This window comes from Parasteatoda tepidariorum, chromosome 6, assembly GCF_982258835.1.
Source record: "Parasteatoda tepidariorum strain Cologne lab strain chromosome 6, Ptep-v5.0, whole genome shotgun sequence".
In the NCBI taxonomy this organism is placed as follows: Eukaryota; Metazoa; Arthropoda; class Arachnida; order Araneae; family Theridiidae; genus Parasteatoda; species Parasteatoda tepidariorum.
Window position 1 is genome coordinate 84,743,869 of NC_141760.1, and position 16,035 is coordinate 84,759,903.

General features: G+C 30.5%; 1 protein-coding gene across 3 annotated transcripts in view; it reads left to right on the plus strand.

Moving 5' to 3' along the window:
* Positions 1–16,035, plus strand: part of LOC107443874 (uncharacterized) — a 329,039-nt gene that overhangs the window by 150,602 nt on the left and 162,402 nt on the right. For 2 of the 3 annotated variants that reach the window (XM_087166130.1, XM_087166131.1), the window contains exon 5: positions 1,211–1,477. The exons of the other annotated variant lie outside the window; for it this stretch is intronic. In XM_087166130.1, the coding sequence (XP_087022256.1) occupies positions 1,211–1,477 (267 nt within the window). The remainder of the gene's footprint in view (positions 1–1,210; positions 1,478–16,035) is intronic. 3 annotated transcript variants of the gene reach the window in all.

Here is a 16,035-nt window from a genome sequence, read left to right on the forward strand (position 1 = left end):
TTTTGAAAAAGTTTCTTCAGTATATGACTACGCTTTTTAAAAGAATTCTTTTAAAAAAAGATTCGTAACTGCGTATTTGCTACACATTTATATATTTTTCCAACACAAAAATTAATAAACTCATCATCAGTAACTACTGTATTAATATTGACTTTTTTAGTATTTTGATTATATGTGACGTTTAAAAATTGTATTTTCTGAAAAAATACGTTTTATATTAAGAAAAATCGGTATGCTTTCATGACGGTGAGGGATTCTGTCTGATAATCAGAGGTTTTCTTAAACATATTTAGATAAATGTAAAATAAAAATGTTTCTTTGAATTTTTAAAAGATAGAAAGATACATGCATGGATATTTGAAGCAAATAACTGCTGGTTTATTCACTGTTAAGCATGATACTACATTTTATTTAGAAGCTTCAAGATCTTTACAAATTTTCTTTCAATATTTGATTTTATGCTTGTAATAAACATTTATGTGTTTCTAATAAATGTATTTTATTTTAGCATCTGACTGTTTCCCTCTGAATCACAATTTCTATTTTATAAGTTATGCTCTTCTATGTTGATACGCATGTTTTTTATGTTGTATATATTTTGCATGCTTTCGCTTCTGTGGATGGAAGGAGAATAATTGCAGAACATATTCTTTGGTTGCAATGCTTATTAAAAATTACAATTAAAGACAAAACGGAAAGATAAAAAAAAAAGTTTTGAAGTTACAATAGAAATTATGATTTTATTTATTTTTAGTTTCCTTAAGACGCCTTCAAATAACTTTGTGTTTATGCTTTTAAATAAATTAATATTGAAATTTATTTCTAATTAACTACAAGAATTTTATTTTGTAATTAAAACTAGGGCAGTAAACTATTGCGTTTTGCTAACTAAATGTTTATGAAGCTAGCTAAATGCTTAGCAAAAAAGAAACAAAAAATAGGATTGTTAATACGCTCAATTTTTACAGTTTTTGTTAGAATGACAAATTTTTGTTTTGCTGCCATTAATTATTAGTTTTGTATTATCAGTTGAGAATTGATAATGAAGGTTTAAATATATATATATTTAAACTGTGGCAAATACTGTTTTTTTCCAGATTAAAAATCGCATTCCGCCGCACCACCGTTTCACAGAAGCGAAACCATCACCACCATTGACCTTTCAACTCTTCTGAAGCTATTTCCCCTTTCTTTTCGTTTTCTTTTCTAGAACCTTCTCGTTGCATGTTCCACCAACAGAATGGTCGGACTCTGGTGCAGGGTGGGCATGTGCACGTGCAGGGTTCCGCAATCACGAGAGAAGAGTGTGAAAAAGCCTGCATCCACCATTCCGACTTCACGTGCCGCTCGTTTGAGTTCGATTCCGGGTCTAACCTCTGTCTTCTAAGTCCAGATGATTCTTATTCCATCACAGATGGCCTCAGGGCACCCAGTGCCCAGGGACGATATTTCTACGAGAGAGGATCCTGTATTGAGGGTAAGGTTTATTGAATTATACGAGCGGCACTCAGTTTATCCGCATTATGTTACCTAGAACAATATCTGATTTCAATATTAAAATTTTTATATATTTACGTGCATATATGTACAGCTTTGGGCAATATAATGATAAAATGAATTTTTATACAAAACTTTTTCTTATCAGTGGTTTGATACAGGTACTCTACCAGTCCCTCTATTTACCCAATGCATAACAGCACTAAACACAGAAACGCCTTATTGTCTAAATGGAAGCTGTGGTGTTTCTGTACACCAAAAGCACTGTCATGAGAAATTGGAAATTGTGGTTTAATATTGTATTGCTCTAAGCCAATCATATATATACAGTAATAAATAAAAATTGTCTTGAACTTGCATGCTTATTTAGCCGATTCATTTTAAAAAAAGAATAAAAGTAAATTAAAGAAACTACTTTATAACAATTTCTAGATATAAGTGATAATATATAATAACTAGATCTAGATGTAAGATATAATGTATATAAAATCTCTAAACATAAAATCCTAAACATCATTTTTTAAGATGGAAAAATCGGGCCCAAGGTAAAAAAAGAAGAAATAACGTTATTATAAAAGATTTAAAACAATGATATGTGAATAAGAAACAGTATCTCCTTTCTCGCTATTTTATTTAGTCAAAGTAGTAGCGTTATTTTGTTTAGTCGAATCATTTAATGTCTTATATGATCATATTACAATGAGTTATAAAACTTCTATAAAATGCATAAAACTCCACTGATTAATCAAAAAAATTGTCGGTTTCTGCAAGTCTTTATAGCGATTTAATTTATTTAGAAAAAAAATATTTTTGCTATAATAACAATATTAATGGTAAGTTTTGCGTATGATACGGTTAAAAATACTTATTTATACTCTTTTAATGAATAAAAATTATTATTATTTGTTTTATTAAGGGGAGAAAAAAATATTTATAAAATGAACAACTTTAAGTTAATTCTCTTCTATTACTAAACAGCCAAAGTAGAAGTCCAGTGAAATAAAATAAACACACGATTGTTTTGCATACGTTAAATAGTTTTTTCAAAAGAACTTCCTTCTGAATTTCTAGAGAAATCTGTACAGATGATGTAACATATGATGAACAATAATATATGATATGATAATATGATATATGACATATAATATGATCTAAGATACATAATATGATATTATCACATATGAAATAACACTACTAATTTACTTTACGTCGGCCAATGTTTAAATATTTAATAATGCATCTTTCCTTGTACTCGTTTAATTATCTAATATCTTAAAAATATTTGCTTTGCAAAAAATCATATTAGTTTAGATTTTACTCAAGTCAAAGGATTAAAATTCTTCATTAGAATAAGGTAATAAAGTTGACGCATGGCTATTTTTACGAGCGACTTATATCTATTCAATAAGCTACTAAAATACATTAATTTTTAATTAAAATAAACATAAAAATCACTAAGCTTTACTATTTATGTCAACATGCATGCTGTTATTTCCCATTGTCTAAACTACACTAATCATGACCTTAAGACTTTCCATAATTGAATATTGTTGTTTCCATTTTAATAAATGTGGGCTTTAGACTATGAGACACAAAATATACGTGCTTGAAATAATGACTGTGGATGGGAAAAAACAGCCAAAGTAAAACAGTACTCGGCATTACTAAACAGCTTGAATCTGTTCTAATGGCACGGAAAAATTCGAGTTTTCCTCCGAAAAGAAAAATAGTACAGAGATTCACTAATCTCTTTAATTTATCCGCGGGCAAATACGCGGCGAAAGAAAAAGAGAATAAAAAATCACTCCACACAATAATGCCGCTAGGGACCTTACAAAATAAATTAACTTGTAGCTGGTGATCTCTTGCGTTTCGAATGTATACCCCGCACATAAGTCTCTTTCATTAATAATGGAAGTCCATGTCTTCTGTCCCTTGGGAATAGCGCCAAGATACTAAGTCTGAGTTCATTTCAGAGGTTATGTAGAAGTGATCAAAGTATCCGGAGGAATGCTGAGGGATTGTGGAAGCTGGTGGAATAATGCTGTTAAGTTCCGAAACATTGTTTGTTTTCAAATGGAACAGTGACTGCAAATCGACGAATTATTTAAAGAGGTCAATTGACAAAGAGTTCGAGCAATTATTCATGATGTCACTGTAAATTAATTTGTATCCCGAAGTTCAAATGTTTGCTTGCGCTAGAAAGTACATTTATAATGTACTTCAATTAATTTAAGGCTGAATGCCCATTTGAGGATTTAAAATTACTAATTTTATCAATGGTTTCTCTTTTGCTTGATTCAGATTGTTTATGAGAATAATCTATTTTGTCTACATTATTTTTTATATTGGGTTGTTCGAAAAGTAATTTCGATTTTTGTTTTCTTCATGAAAATGATTTTCTTGTTGTGGTTAAATATTTTATTGAATTATACATTGTCCATCCTCATTCTGAAACTTTTGCCGCTTGTCTGGCAGTAGCATTGCTCCAAGCTTCTAAAGTTTTTGTTCCTTTCTGAGAAAAAACTTGTTTTGGGTATTTTTTATTTCCTTATTTTAAGTAAAAAAAAAACAATTAGAAGAGATCCAAAAAATACTGTAGGCAGCTCATTTTTTGTACTCAGAGATGTTGTACTTTTAAACTGAATCAGTTTCTTGATATTTCAGAAGCAAATCACAGACGTGAATATGACGCACACATTTCTTCCGTAAGAGCATGAAGAACCCAAATGTCGAACGTCGAGACCAAACTTAAGCTTCATGAACGGTCGAATTCGAAAAACTGTACAGGTGTCTTACGAGTTATTCGCTGGTTTAATTTTTTAATTGCTAGCTTTTTAATTCCACAACAGCTATCTTCGCTTACCTCAGTATCTTCATTTAATGCCTTTTTGCATTTAATGCCTTCATAACGTCTTCGTCAGCTTTGGATATCCTTCAAGAAAGTGGTGTATCTTCTACATCAAAATTGATAACTAGTTTTTGATAACTACTTAATAAAAACTAGTAAACAAAATTGATAACTAGTAAATAAAAATTTTGAAACCTAGTTTAGGCATTAACGTTTTGTCACTGCGTTTCCCCCTTACACGTTGGGAAATTTTTTTTCTATTTCAACAGTATTTTCTTCTTTTCAATAGTGGAAATTAAAATCTGCTGAAAATGCTGTTTTACACTTTCCCTGTGTGAAAGTGCATCAACCAAAAACTACTGCATAGAATCAATCTAAATTATTCATATACAAGATACATAAATGTAAAATGACTATTTGTCTTAAGTGTGACTTTGGTTGTGCGAAAATACAATCAAGGGAAGCATTTGTTGGGAAAGAACGAAATTACTTCATAACAACCCAATCTACATCGTTGTTTATTTTTAAGTGAAGCATCGTCAGCTATTTGATGAATTTTTAAATGTGGTCCATTTACAAAGAAATTTTCACTTTTTTTGTACAAATTCAGATTTGCATGCTTCAGTTTGTGTCACACTTGAGTTGTTAATTCAATGTGGATTGTATCAATTAATTTTATGTTCTATGTTCAATTGAAAGTTTATAATTATTAATTTTATCTGCGGTTCATTTTATGCTGGATTCATATATCACATGAAAAAGAAGCAAAGTTTTAGTCCAACTATATTATTGTGATAATCACTCTACAGAATTGAGGCATTACAAAATAAGTCAGTTTGTAGCTTCAGAAATTTCGAATATTAAATGTATATGCCGCAAGTAAATCTCTTTCAATAATATTAGAAGTTCGTGTCATTTGTTTCCTGGGAACAATGTCAAGGCACTAAGTCTGAGGTTATTTGAGAGGTTATATAGAAGTGATCGAAGAATCCGGAGGAATTCTGAAGGATTGTGGAAGCTGGTGGAATAATGTTGTTAAGTTCTGATCATTGTTAGTCATAAAAGGGAACAGTGACTGCAAATCGACGAATTATTTAAAAAAGGTAAATTGTCTAGGAGTTTGAGCAATTATTCATGATGTCATTGTAGATTAGTTAGATTTCGGAGTTAGATGTTTGTTTCAGTGCATATTTATAACGCACTGTAGTTAATTTTATTCAAAACGTGCATATAAGAATTTAAATAACATTTGTTTTGCACCTGGTTTCTTTTTTGTTTAATTCATATCTCTTACGAGATTGTCAAATTGAAATTCGTATATTAGACTGGAGTTGCTCCATTCATATTTCATGTGAGCTGCTGGCCATGTGGATAAGCGGGGAGCATGCCTGACTGACAAGCCAATGGTTGCGCGTTCAAATCCATATCAGGGCACGTTTTACTTTGTGTTGTCCTCTGTTTTGCGAATATGGTCCACCCTATTACAGTGGCATTGTGTTGTGGGTAATGTTGGTCGTCTGTAGTTCTTACTGGATAACGTTAAATTAGTAGCACTTCCTCTTGCATTTTCCGAGGGGAAGAATGACAAGTTCAGTGAGCGTCGTTAGAAAATATTTCTTATGAGAATAAAACGCTTGTATTAGCTTAGTTATGCAATTGTTATGCTTAGTACAGTTCTAAATGACCAAATTTTGTCTAAAACACATGTATGATCTCAATTGCATAAGTTGGTTTAATAATGCAATAAAATTTGAATTGTTGATTGTTTTCAAATGAAACAACAGCAGCAAATTATTTAAACTAGTTCGGGGAGAAAGTTTATGAAATTATTATTTTTTTCATTGTCGATTCAATTATAGTCTGAAGGATGGAACGCTGTTGTTCATGTCTAAGACATATTTATAAAGCCTGCAACCAATTAAGTTCTTTAAAGGAAAGTTTATTTGTTTATCTTAAAGTAAATAAATCTGTCGATAGTTTCTCATTTGCTCGATTCATGCTTTTTCAGTGTATAAAATCCATGCATCGGCAACAATTATTTTTCCTTAAGTTATTGCGATTCATTCAGAGTTTTTACTTCATAAAATGTTTTCATTTCGTATATTGTGAACTATTCATTCACAGTTCTTGAGCTGTGATTATGGCTCGTTGAGATAGAAATATCGCAGATAAATTAAGAAACATGGTTTCAAGTCAATGTCTATGTCCCTATCTATTTTCAAGGGAAATAGAGACTTCTACTGGAAGAATTAAACAAAAAAGGCAATTTTAGGAAGGAAAAATTCACGAAAATACAAGCAAAATACTAACTTTGGTTTTAATGATCCAATTTTTATGTACTCAAGTTCAATCTTAATGATCCTATTTTCACATACTGAAGTTCAATCCAAATGATCCTATTTTCACGTATTCGAGTTCAATCTTATTGATCCTATTTTCACGTACACAAGTTCAATCTTAATGGTACAAATTGTTGATCCAAAATATGGTACTTAATTAGTTTGCTAACGGCTAATGAAATAACAAAATGAGACAAAAAAGTACTTTTTCATAATATGCACACATTTTTATTTACAATTTTAAATTTTTGACCATCAAAATATGGGCAGAGGAGGGTAGATGTAATCTGCTAGATAAGGACTCAATAGTTTATTGAAGAAGGTGCTTCTACGTATATATGCTTTTAAAGCAATAGTAGTACTTTTTAAACCAATCTAGAAATTTTTGCTTACATGTATCCATCTCCTTTATATGAAGATAATTCCAAGGAAAAATAATAATTTCAACAGTTATTTATTATCTTTATTATTATGATTTATACAGTGTGCGGCGAAAAAACCTGACGCGCAATTTCTAACATAGCTTTATTTTAAATAACATAAATTATCAAATAATAAGAGTAGACATTTAATAAAAAAAATAAATTTACTTGTTTTCAAAATGGCTTCCGTTTGCAACGATGCATAGGTCAAAGATTTCAGAAATGAACCGAAAGTCGGAACTGTAATAGATTCCCTTCACCGATGAGATGCTCTTTACCGTCTGATAAGCTCATAACTCCCAGAAAAAGAGGATCAGACGCTTCAAACATCTCAGCAATTATTGTGCATCACCAAAATCGAAAGTTTGGCATGGTCTGGGATGGAGTTCGTGGAAGCAGAAAAGCATCTTTCTTTTTTCTTCTTTTTTTTTAGAAGATTAGGAATCAATAAGTGTACCACCGGGAGATTAAAGCAGCTGTTTCACTTCCATTGGCTTTCAACAATGTAAACTGAAATCTTTAACAAGACCAGCTTTCAAGGACAAGAAGACACAGAAATGGTGCGAAGCGCATTTTCCGAACATAATATCAACTGAAGTTCGGCTGCCCTATTCTCCAGACCTCAATTCCATGGAGTACTGTGTTTGATCCATTTTGAAGTTAAATACCCTCATTCAAACACATATATTTTTGATAACTTTTTATAGCAATTTTTTCGTCTAGAAAGGAATAGATTGAATATGGAACACTTGCTGCCCAAGGTTGAAATTTTCAATGCGCGTCGGCCCTTAGCATCATCGCTGCGAAAGGCGACCACTTTGAAACCATTTAATTTATTAGTAAAAGTCTAATAGTATTATTATATGATATATTTTGCTAATTTATTTAATTTTAATAAAGATTTTTTTTTTGCACTTTATAGAGATCGGGAAAAGTTTGGCTTGAAAGGGGCATGCAAATTTTACATAATTTTAAATCGCGTAATTTTTTATATTCTTAAAAACTAATTAAAATAGCTATATTCTTGTTTTTTCCCTAGCTGATGCGTTTTATAGCGAAAATTCAAAGTTATAAACTGTACTAAGAATCAAAACATTTGTGAGATTAGAAATAAATTTATATATATTTATAGCATAAGTTGAAAATTATAGTCATTCACCATCAAAGAAACACTTTTATTTTTTCTTGAGAGCTAAACTAAACTCAGTGGCGCGACAGCCCATAGAGGGCCAAGGCCTACTGTGCCCATCTCAGTTTTCTTGACTTTGGGCTCTGGGGTGCAGAAGCAGATGTTCCGGTCAGGTGATCAGCCGAATGCGGAAGCCCCAGTGTTTAGTTCCCAAGCATGCTTGGTTCTCATTTATCGACCCACTGAAGGGATGAAAGGCTGAGTCAACCTTGCCCGGTTCGAGGATCGAACCCAGGACCTGTGCAGGAAAAGGCGAAGAGCATAACAATAACAAAGAAAGGATATAAAAACAAGTGATGTAGGAATACATTTATCTATTGACTTCAAACTTTTTTTATTTTGACCGAAATCTGGAATGTCACAATTTCTAATTCACAATTCTTGAGAGCTACTCCGTCGATTTCTAACATATTTAACGTTTTAGTATACGAAATTACGTTGATCAAAATTACATAATCCTATTAAACTACAAATTAATGCTATAGTTATCCTTTTCAAGATTTTAAGTAGGAAGCGAAACGAAAAAATGCATCCTCATTTTTTTTACATAAGATTATGCTAAAAATATTTTTTTTCAAAAGCATATATATTTTTATCTGCTTAAAATACTCTTATTAATATTTTATTTTATAAATCCCACATGTATTTTTCTTCGAATTTGCGTTTCTAAGCTAAATTATTCATATATTCTAAATTAATGGAGTCTAGGCTTCAAAATATCCAAGCCGAAACTTATTTAAGTAAATAATTATTTTTTTTATCAAAGAATTCATAATATATTCATTAAAAAGGTTCTCATTAAATTGAAGTTAGGTTTTCACTCTCATGAAAAAATAATGATACCCTGTCCCGTAGTTCAAAACTAAAAGAAAAAATACTTATATTTAATAGATAATTAAAACTTTTCCTCGTTATGAGTTTGAAAAATATATCTATATATTTTTTTTAGGATTCCATGTTATAATATGTAAATGTATTATAATCAAATTGAAATTCCATTTGTATAAAATAAATGTTATTGATATTAACAATTATTCAATAGCTTTGAAATTAAGCTGAATATTATTAAAGAATATTGTCAGCAGCTCAAACATTTTTCTTAAATATTTAAATAGTTGATTTTTTTTCTTAAAATATGAAGAATAATGAAATATGGAGAATAATATATTTTTAATGAGATATTAAAAAATATAGATAATGGAAAATTAGAAAAAAATGTAATTGTTTTTTGAAAACATTTATGCAGTTCTCAGTGTATTGCAGTTCTCAGTTCGGTCTGCTTATGAAAGAAAAATGTTGTACATTTACACCGATGAGCCATTACATTATGACCACCCTCCATCTATAACAATGGGCTCGCCCAGGTTTTCATGGTTTCTCGCCCAGGAACAATGTTTTCATGGGGCACATTAGGACCCATAATCCTCATAGAACAATCCCTGACGTCTGTAAGCTACTTGGACATGGTTGCAGACCAGGTTCAACCATTCATGGCAACAGTTTTTCCTGCGGGGGATGGTGCTTCCCAACAAGATAATGCACCATATCATAAGGGTATAAAAGGTCGAGGAACATTCCAGTGACTTTCAAGTCATGTCTTGGCCCCCAAATTCACCTGACCCTAATCCAATAGAGCATTTGTGGTCCCACTTGGAAAACCAAATTCGTACTGCAACGCTACTCCCTCGCAATGTGAGGGAATTGCGAGACCAGTTGATGAGCGCTTGGTACCAGATACCTCAGACAACCTATCAGCACCTTGTGGAATCAATACCATGGCAAGTGCTAGCAGTTTTGAGGGCTAAAGGTGGTCCTACTTGTTATTAGCAGGGTGGTCATAATGTAATGGCTCTTCGGTGTATATGTCGCATATTTAGTAATTCAATTTGAATTTGTGCGAACCTTTGCTTAAATAATAATTTAAAATATATTTAAGATGGATTAATATTCTCTTCTAAAGCATTTCATCATGTTATTTGAGTTGAAAATACTTATGCATATGGAAAATTTTGATTATTTGAGTTACTATCATTTTATCAACGTGTTTTATTCGATTAATTTTTAATATAAGGGAATGGAACGTGTGTGAATGAATTTTAACTTCATAAGTTTCAAACATTTACAGTTACAAATGTTAAGCTATTGAACCAAAAATAGTTCGAACTATTTTCATTTACCTTCAGTATAAGAAAATAAGCATTTTATTAATTAAAGGGTGATAATTTTAAGGTTTCTCTCAAGTACGAACAAAACATGAATTTCGGAGGTAGACCATGTCTTATATAACACATGAAAACTTATTTTTCTCAAATATTTCTTTCCCTGGCTTACACATGAAAACAATTGTATATCAGAAAAACATTTCGGAAAAAAATTGTTCTCTAAATAATAAACTAATTATTTCGTATATTTGCGAAAGCTGATGTTTTAAAGTTTTTATGTATCTTTTTAAATGTCACTTTATTACATTTACATCAAAAAAGAACGTGTTAGTTGCTGTCAACATGTGCATAAATGAAATTTAAATGGGTGTAAAAATTCTAAATATTCGATTAAAAATACTTTTCTTAGATAAAATTATTTTTGGACAGCTTTCACGGTGTTCAAATTTCAAAGAAACAAACAAACATTCAGCAGCGCTGACAGTTTCATTAAAAGCTTGGATTCTTGTCTAGTAACATTAAAAAGCTACATACATTAAACGTTTATGTTTTGACATAAAACATACTTTATATGACATGTGCGCTAACTTTTATTTCTTTCATTTAAATGTAAATTTAATTCCGTTATTACAACTAAATTGCATCTTAACGAAACTAATAAATGAGTAGAAAAGTTCTATAATCAGAATCTAAATAACTTAGAGAGATTAAAAAAATTGCTTGAAAATATTTTTAGAAGGTTATCACAGAAATCTTAATAAAAGCATTACAAAAATCTAAATAAACTATCAAGAACCTAAAATAAACAAAAACAAAAATCTTTAAAAAGAAATCTAGCTCAGTATTTAAATTTCAATAATCTAGCAATATAATTTCAAGAGAAATAAAACCACGCAAACGTAATTGCACTCGACAAATCTTCAAGAAAATCTAAAACTCAATTAGACACAAGCTCCTTAGAGATTCTTGTTAAAATGAGACAAGGTGAATTCAGACTGAAGTCTTACATGCGTAAAAGATTCTACGCGTTCCTCTTCATTAATGAGATCATGTTTCACCCCTAACGCCCAACGTTAACAGCAAAAGAGATGCTTTTGTAGAGGCAGTGGACACGATTCAATTTATCTGCCCTATCCTAGTGGTGGAAACTGTTATACTCATTTACAACTTGCCATAATGAAAGTATATGGCCATAAACGAAATACCACTATCTAGACTCAAAACCGAGTTTATGTTCTGCACCCTTCAAATACCTTCAGAGGGTTTTGAAAATTATTAATGTATGACCATATCTGATCTTTTGGAGCATTCCTTGTGATAAGATAGTTTCTATCCAGCAATGTTATAAAATTTAAAAAAAAATCTCTTTAGAAATTGCTTTCTGCTTACTTAAAATTCGAAGCATTCAATAAACATTAATTTGCAGTTCTTTTTGCCAACCATTAATGTTGTGGTTGTAAGATATTATACTTTAGATGATATTTAGAGTATACCATTCAAAGTTGACCGTACAGACCATTTAAAGTTAAGTTTAACCCTAATATTGGTTCTTTAAGCAAGTGGTTCCCAAATAGTAGTGCACCGCGGAACCCAAGCGTTTCGAGGAACAGTTAGAAGTTCCTACAGCTAAGATTTGTTTGAGTCCGCAATGATTTTGGAACTTTTAATGAAATTTAAATCTAATTAATAAGTCATTATCAAATTAATATTTCGGTTGTCTTTATGAAATAATTAAAGATGAAATTCCAATATAAACTAAATGACACGTTTTTATTTACAAAATATGTATTATTTAATAACAATATATATTGAATAAATTATGAAAAAGACATGCTTTTAAAAAAATTTATTCAGATCTTCCACTGGTTTTTAAAAATCAAAAATTAACTAAATTTTCTAATGAACAAATGTGCAGCAATGTGGTCGGTCCGAATCTGGTGTATAGTTCGCATTGGCCAGCCATCGCTGGGATTAAGACCTAGGTCACCTCTTTGATACCAAATTTTACACACAATCATTTTATTTTATAATCAGCGTTTAACAGCCGACCCAATTCTCAGTTACGAATATAAATGTTCAACTATGAAGCCTTGTAATTTTGAATCCAACTCAGCATCCCTGACTCAAGCATTAGAACAAACTAGCCTTCGTGGAGGACTTTTCGATGGAACTAATCCGCATTTACGTGGAGAGGAAAACCTTGTAAACCTCCCATGGTTAGCCTGATGGCAATGTGACTCTAACCAATGATATGTCAATCACTTAGGATATTTTATGTCAGCACTATGGTTGAGGCGAGCCGGATTCGGAATTCGAATCGGCCAGCCATTGCTGGGATTCGAATCCGGTTCGATTCATTGGAAGGCGAGAGCTTTATCCTCTCAGCCACCACTGTTCTCAGATCCAGATTTGTAGAGAAATCAATTTAATGCCCAGCGTCTTGTGCAATTTAAGGAAAAATTTCAGGACATCGGATGTGTCGTGAGAAAACCTGGTCAAGGTCTAGTTTAAAAAGGATTATTGTGAACACTTTACTAGTATGGTTATGCAATATAAGGATGGATGCAATTTAAGGAATTAATAATATGGAAATTCAATTTAATTAAAAAAATTCAGGATATCGGATCTGTCGAGAGAAAACCTGGTCAAGGTCTAGTTTAAAAAGGATTATTGTGAACACTACACTAATATGATTCAACTATTTAAAGAATTAAGGGTTTACAAATTTTGAAAGATATTATAGTTCAAAACCCTTCAAAACTTGTAACATTATACGTAGTCATTTATTGTTTAATAGTTACGAAAAAAATAATTATAATCATCTGAAACGAAATCAGTAGTCGATTAATATCCATTATCACTTTCAGAAATAACATATATATTACAAGTTGGTTATAATTTTCTTGATATGTAAACAGAAACGAAACTAAGAACGCACCAAATACCAGATTAAAAAACATACTTAATGGTTAAGAATATACATCCCATTTTAAAAAAAATCAGAGGAAATTTTAAATTTTTTTCAAAGCGATATCAGGCGCAGATCTCTTTTCAGTTTTAATTACTTGGAATGAAGTTTAAAAAAATTTTGTCGCTAGTGCTCAGTCAAAAAATTAATAGTTTTATCTGTTTACGTAAGAAAATTTTTATATTTAAATTTAATATATTTCATTAAGGGTTTAAAATTTTCTAGGATTCTCCACTAGGAAACTGCAGTTTTACAAAAGTATTTATCCGTGAATTCACGAAGAAAAAAAAATCTAAATTAATAAGATGCTAAAAGGGGTCATATTATCACACGGTCCTAGAACTCATTAGATTGGTGTAAGATGCAGTGAGCTTCATTTTTTCATGACTTAAATTATGTGCAAAAAATAGCATAGCATATTAATGATTAGTTGATGGGAGTTATGAGACCGCAAAAGGTGTATGCTTAGAAAAAAAAAGAGTAAAGCAGTTTAATACATATTCATGTCCGTAAAAATGACTTTTTTTGTTCCTCCAAAGAATGTTTAATATGCTCGGTGAATGTCGGTCCTTGTAGTTAATGGACAAAACTAAAAGTTAAAGCCGTAGATGGAGGTGAAAAAAAATTCACTGAGGACTGTGATTTTTTTAGCAGTTTCTGTCATATTTTTCTTTCATTTTAATATCCCTCCTTGTAGATTATTTTTTTTCTTTTAGCGCCAACATCTCGCCAAGTTTTTTTTTTTTCCTTTCTGTTAGAAATGATAAATAAAAATAAAATTCTAACGGCATTCGTAATAGCTGAAGTGTAAAATCCTGTTTCTTTTGGCCCTACGTGCAAATGATTAAAGATGGAGAAAGAAAAAAAAAACAGAAGAGAAAAAGAAAAAAAAACACATTATCTTGATTTTTTTGAAGCTCGTGCGAAAGGGTGTGAAAATAAAAATTAAAAATTTTCGGGTAGAAATTAATGAAATGGTTAATTCTCCGTGCTTTTTTATGAAAAAATATTTTTTGTCTTTCGTATTTTTTTTCTTCTTTTTAGCTTGTTCGTTTTATATTGGTAGGATAACTTTTAGCGGAATACTTAATTTGCTAAATGAAAAAATATTCTGCCGATAAAAAAATGGCAAAAAAAACTAAATTATAGAATTATGATTTGTTTTTCTTATTGATTTGGTTATCGGCTTCACAGAGATGTTATTGAAAAAGGAAGGAATTCGAAGCATTTATTTTGTTTTATTGATTAAATTTCATTTTGAAAGTATAAGAAATGAGGCTTGCAGATTATTGTTTGTTTTTTGTTGCAGTTTTTTATAGTATTTATTTCTGAAAGACATTTACTTTTAATCCTTGAGATTTCTTTTAAGAAATAACTTTTTTTCATAACTGTTTAAATGAATGCTATTTGATTCATGAATATGTTTTCGTTAACTATTGGTGTTGTTTTATTTTCATTGCAAACTTTATATTTTTTTATTTTATTTTTATATTTGATAAAATTGTTTTCTCTTTTCTTAGAAGTATTTTCATTTTGTTTAAATTTTAATTAAAAATCAAAAAGAAAAATTAAATCTTAAGTATAGTAAGGCAACTGAGTAGGACTTATAAACTTGAAAAATAAGAGATTAAATTATATGATAGTGTGATAGAATATGCATTAGTTCACATGTTTTTGTTGGTTTTTAATAAATCGTTGAGTAAGATAAGTAAATTTAGCTAGCGTAAAAGTTTTATAATGGAACAATTTATTTTTTCCAAGCATCTAAGTTACATCATTAAAGAAGTGATGTATGGGAATGTTTAATTCAGTATTTCTGTTATTTTTCTCTTTTTTCAATTTTATAATGATTGTGCGTTATCTATTCAAATGCATCAATTTGATTACGTAGAGTACAAATTATTCTATTACAAATATTGATTAAACAAAAAACCTATCTTATGCAGACATGGGAAAATATGATTGTTTCTTAATTTTTAGTTTTTATTTAAATTTTCGTTACAATATAAAATGAGACTCTTTTAAACTCTCTTTGTCTTAAAAATATTATGAAACAATAGTCTATACGCTGTTCAAACGTTTCAAGTTTATCAGATTACAGTTTTTTTTAAAAAGAAAATGTGTGAATGTAGTAATCACAGAATAAATGTTTCTAAGTTGTTGCTACTTTAATAAGATGCAAAATTGAACCATATTTTCCTTCAATTTGAAACGTTAAAAAAATTTATCACTTCTAAAATAACTAGTTGATGGTTAATGGGTCCATGACTTTCTAAGGGTTTCCGATTTTTATATCAATCGCGTTATGTACGCAATGTGGTCATTTTTGCGTATTAGCTCCGATTACTTTTCCAGAATAACTGGTACCAAAATCATCTCAAGCTGTTTACCAGTATGTTTCAGATGAGTGTTCGTGCTACCACGTAGAATAGAAATTCAGTTCTTAACACTTACTGCTCATATTTTCTTCGCTATAGAAATACTAATCGGGTAATAGTTAAAAAATACAAATTGCTTTTACAAACAAATATCACTGTGCTGTAACCACTTTGCTGTTGTGGGTCTTTGCAATTATACAGCACTCTGTTAAGGGGGCTACAGCTTTAA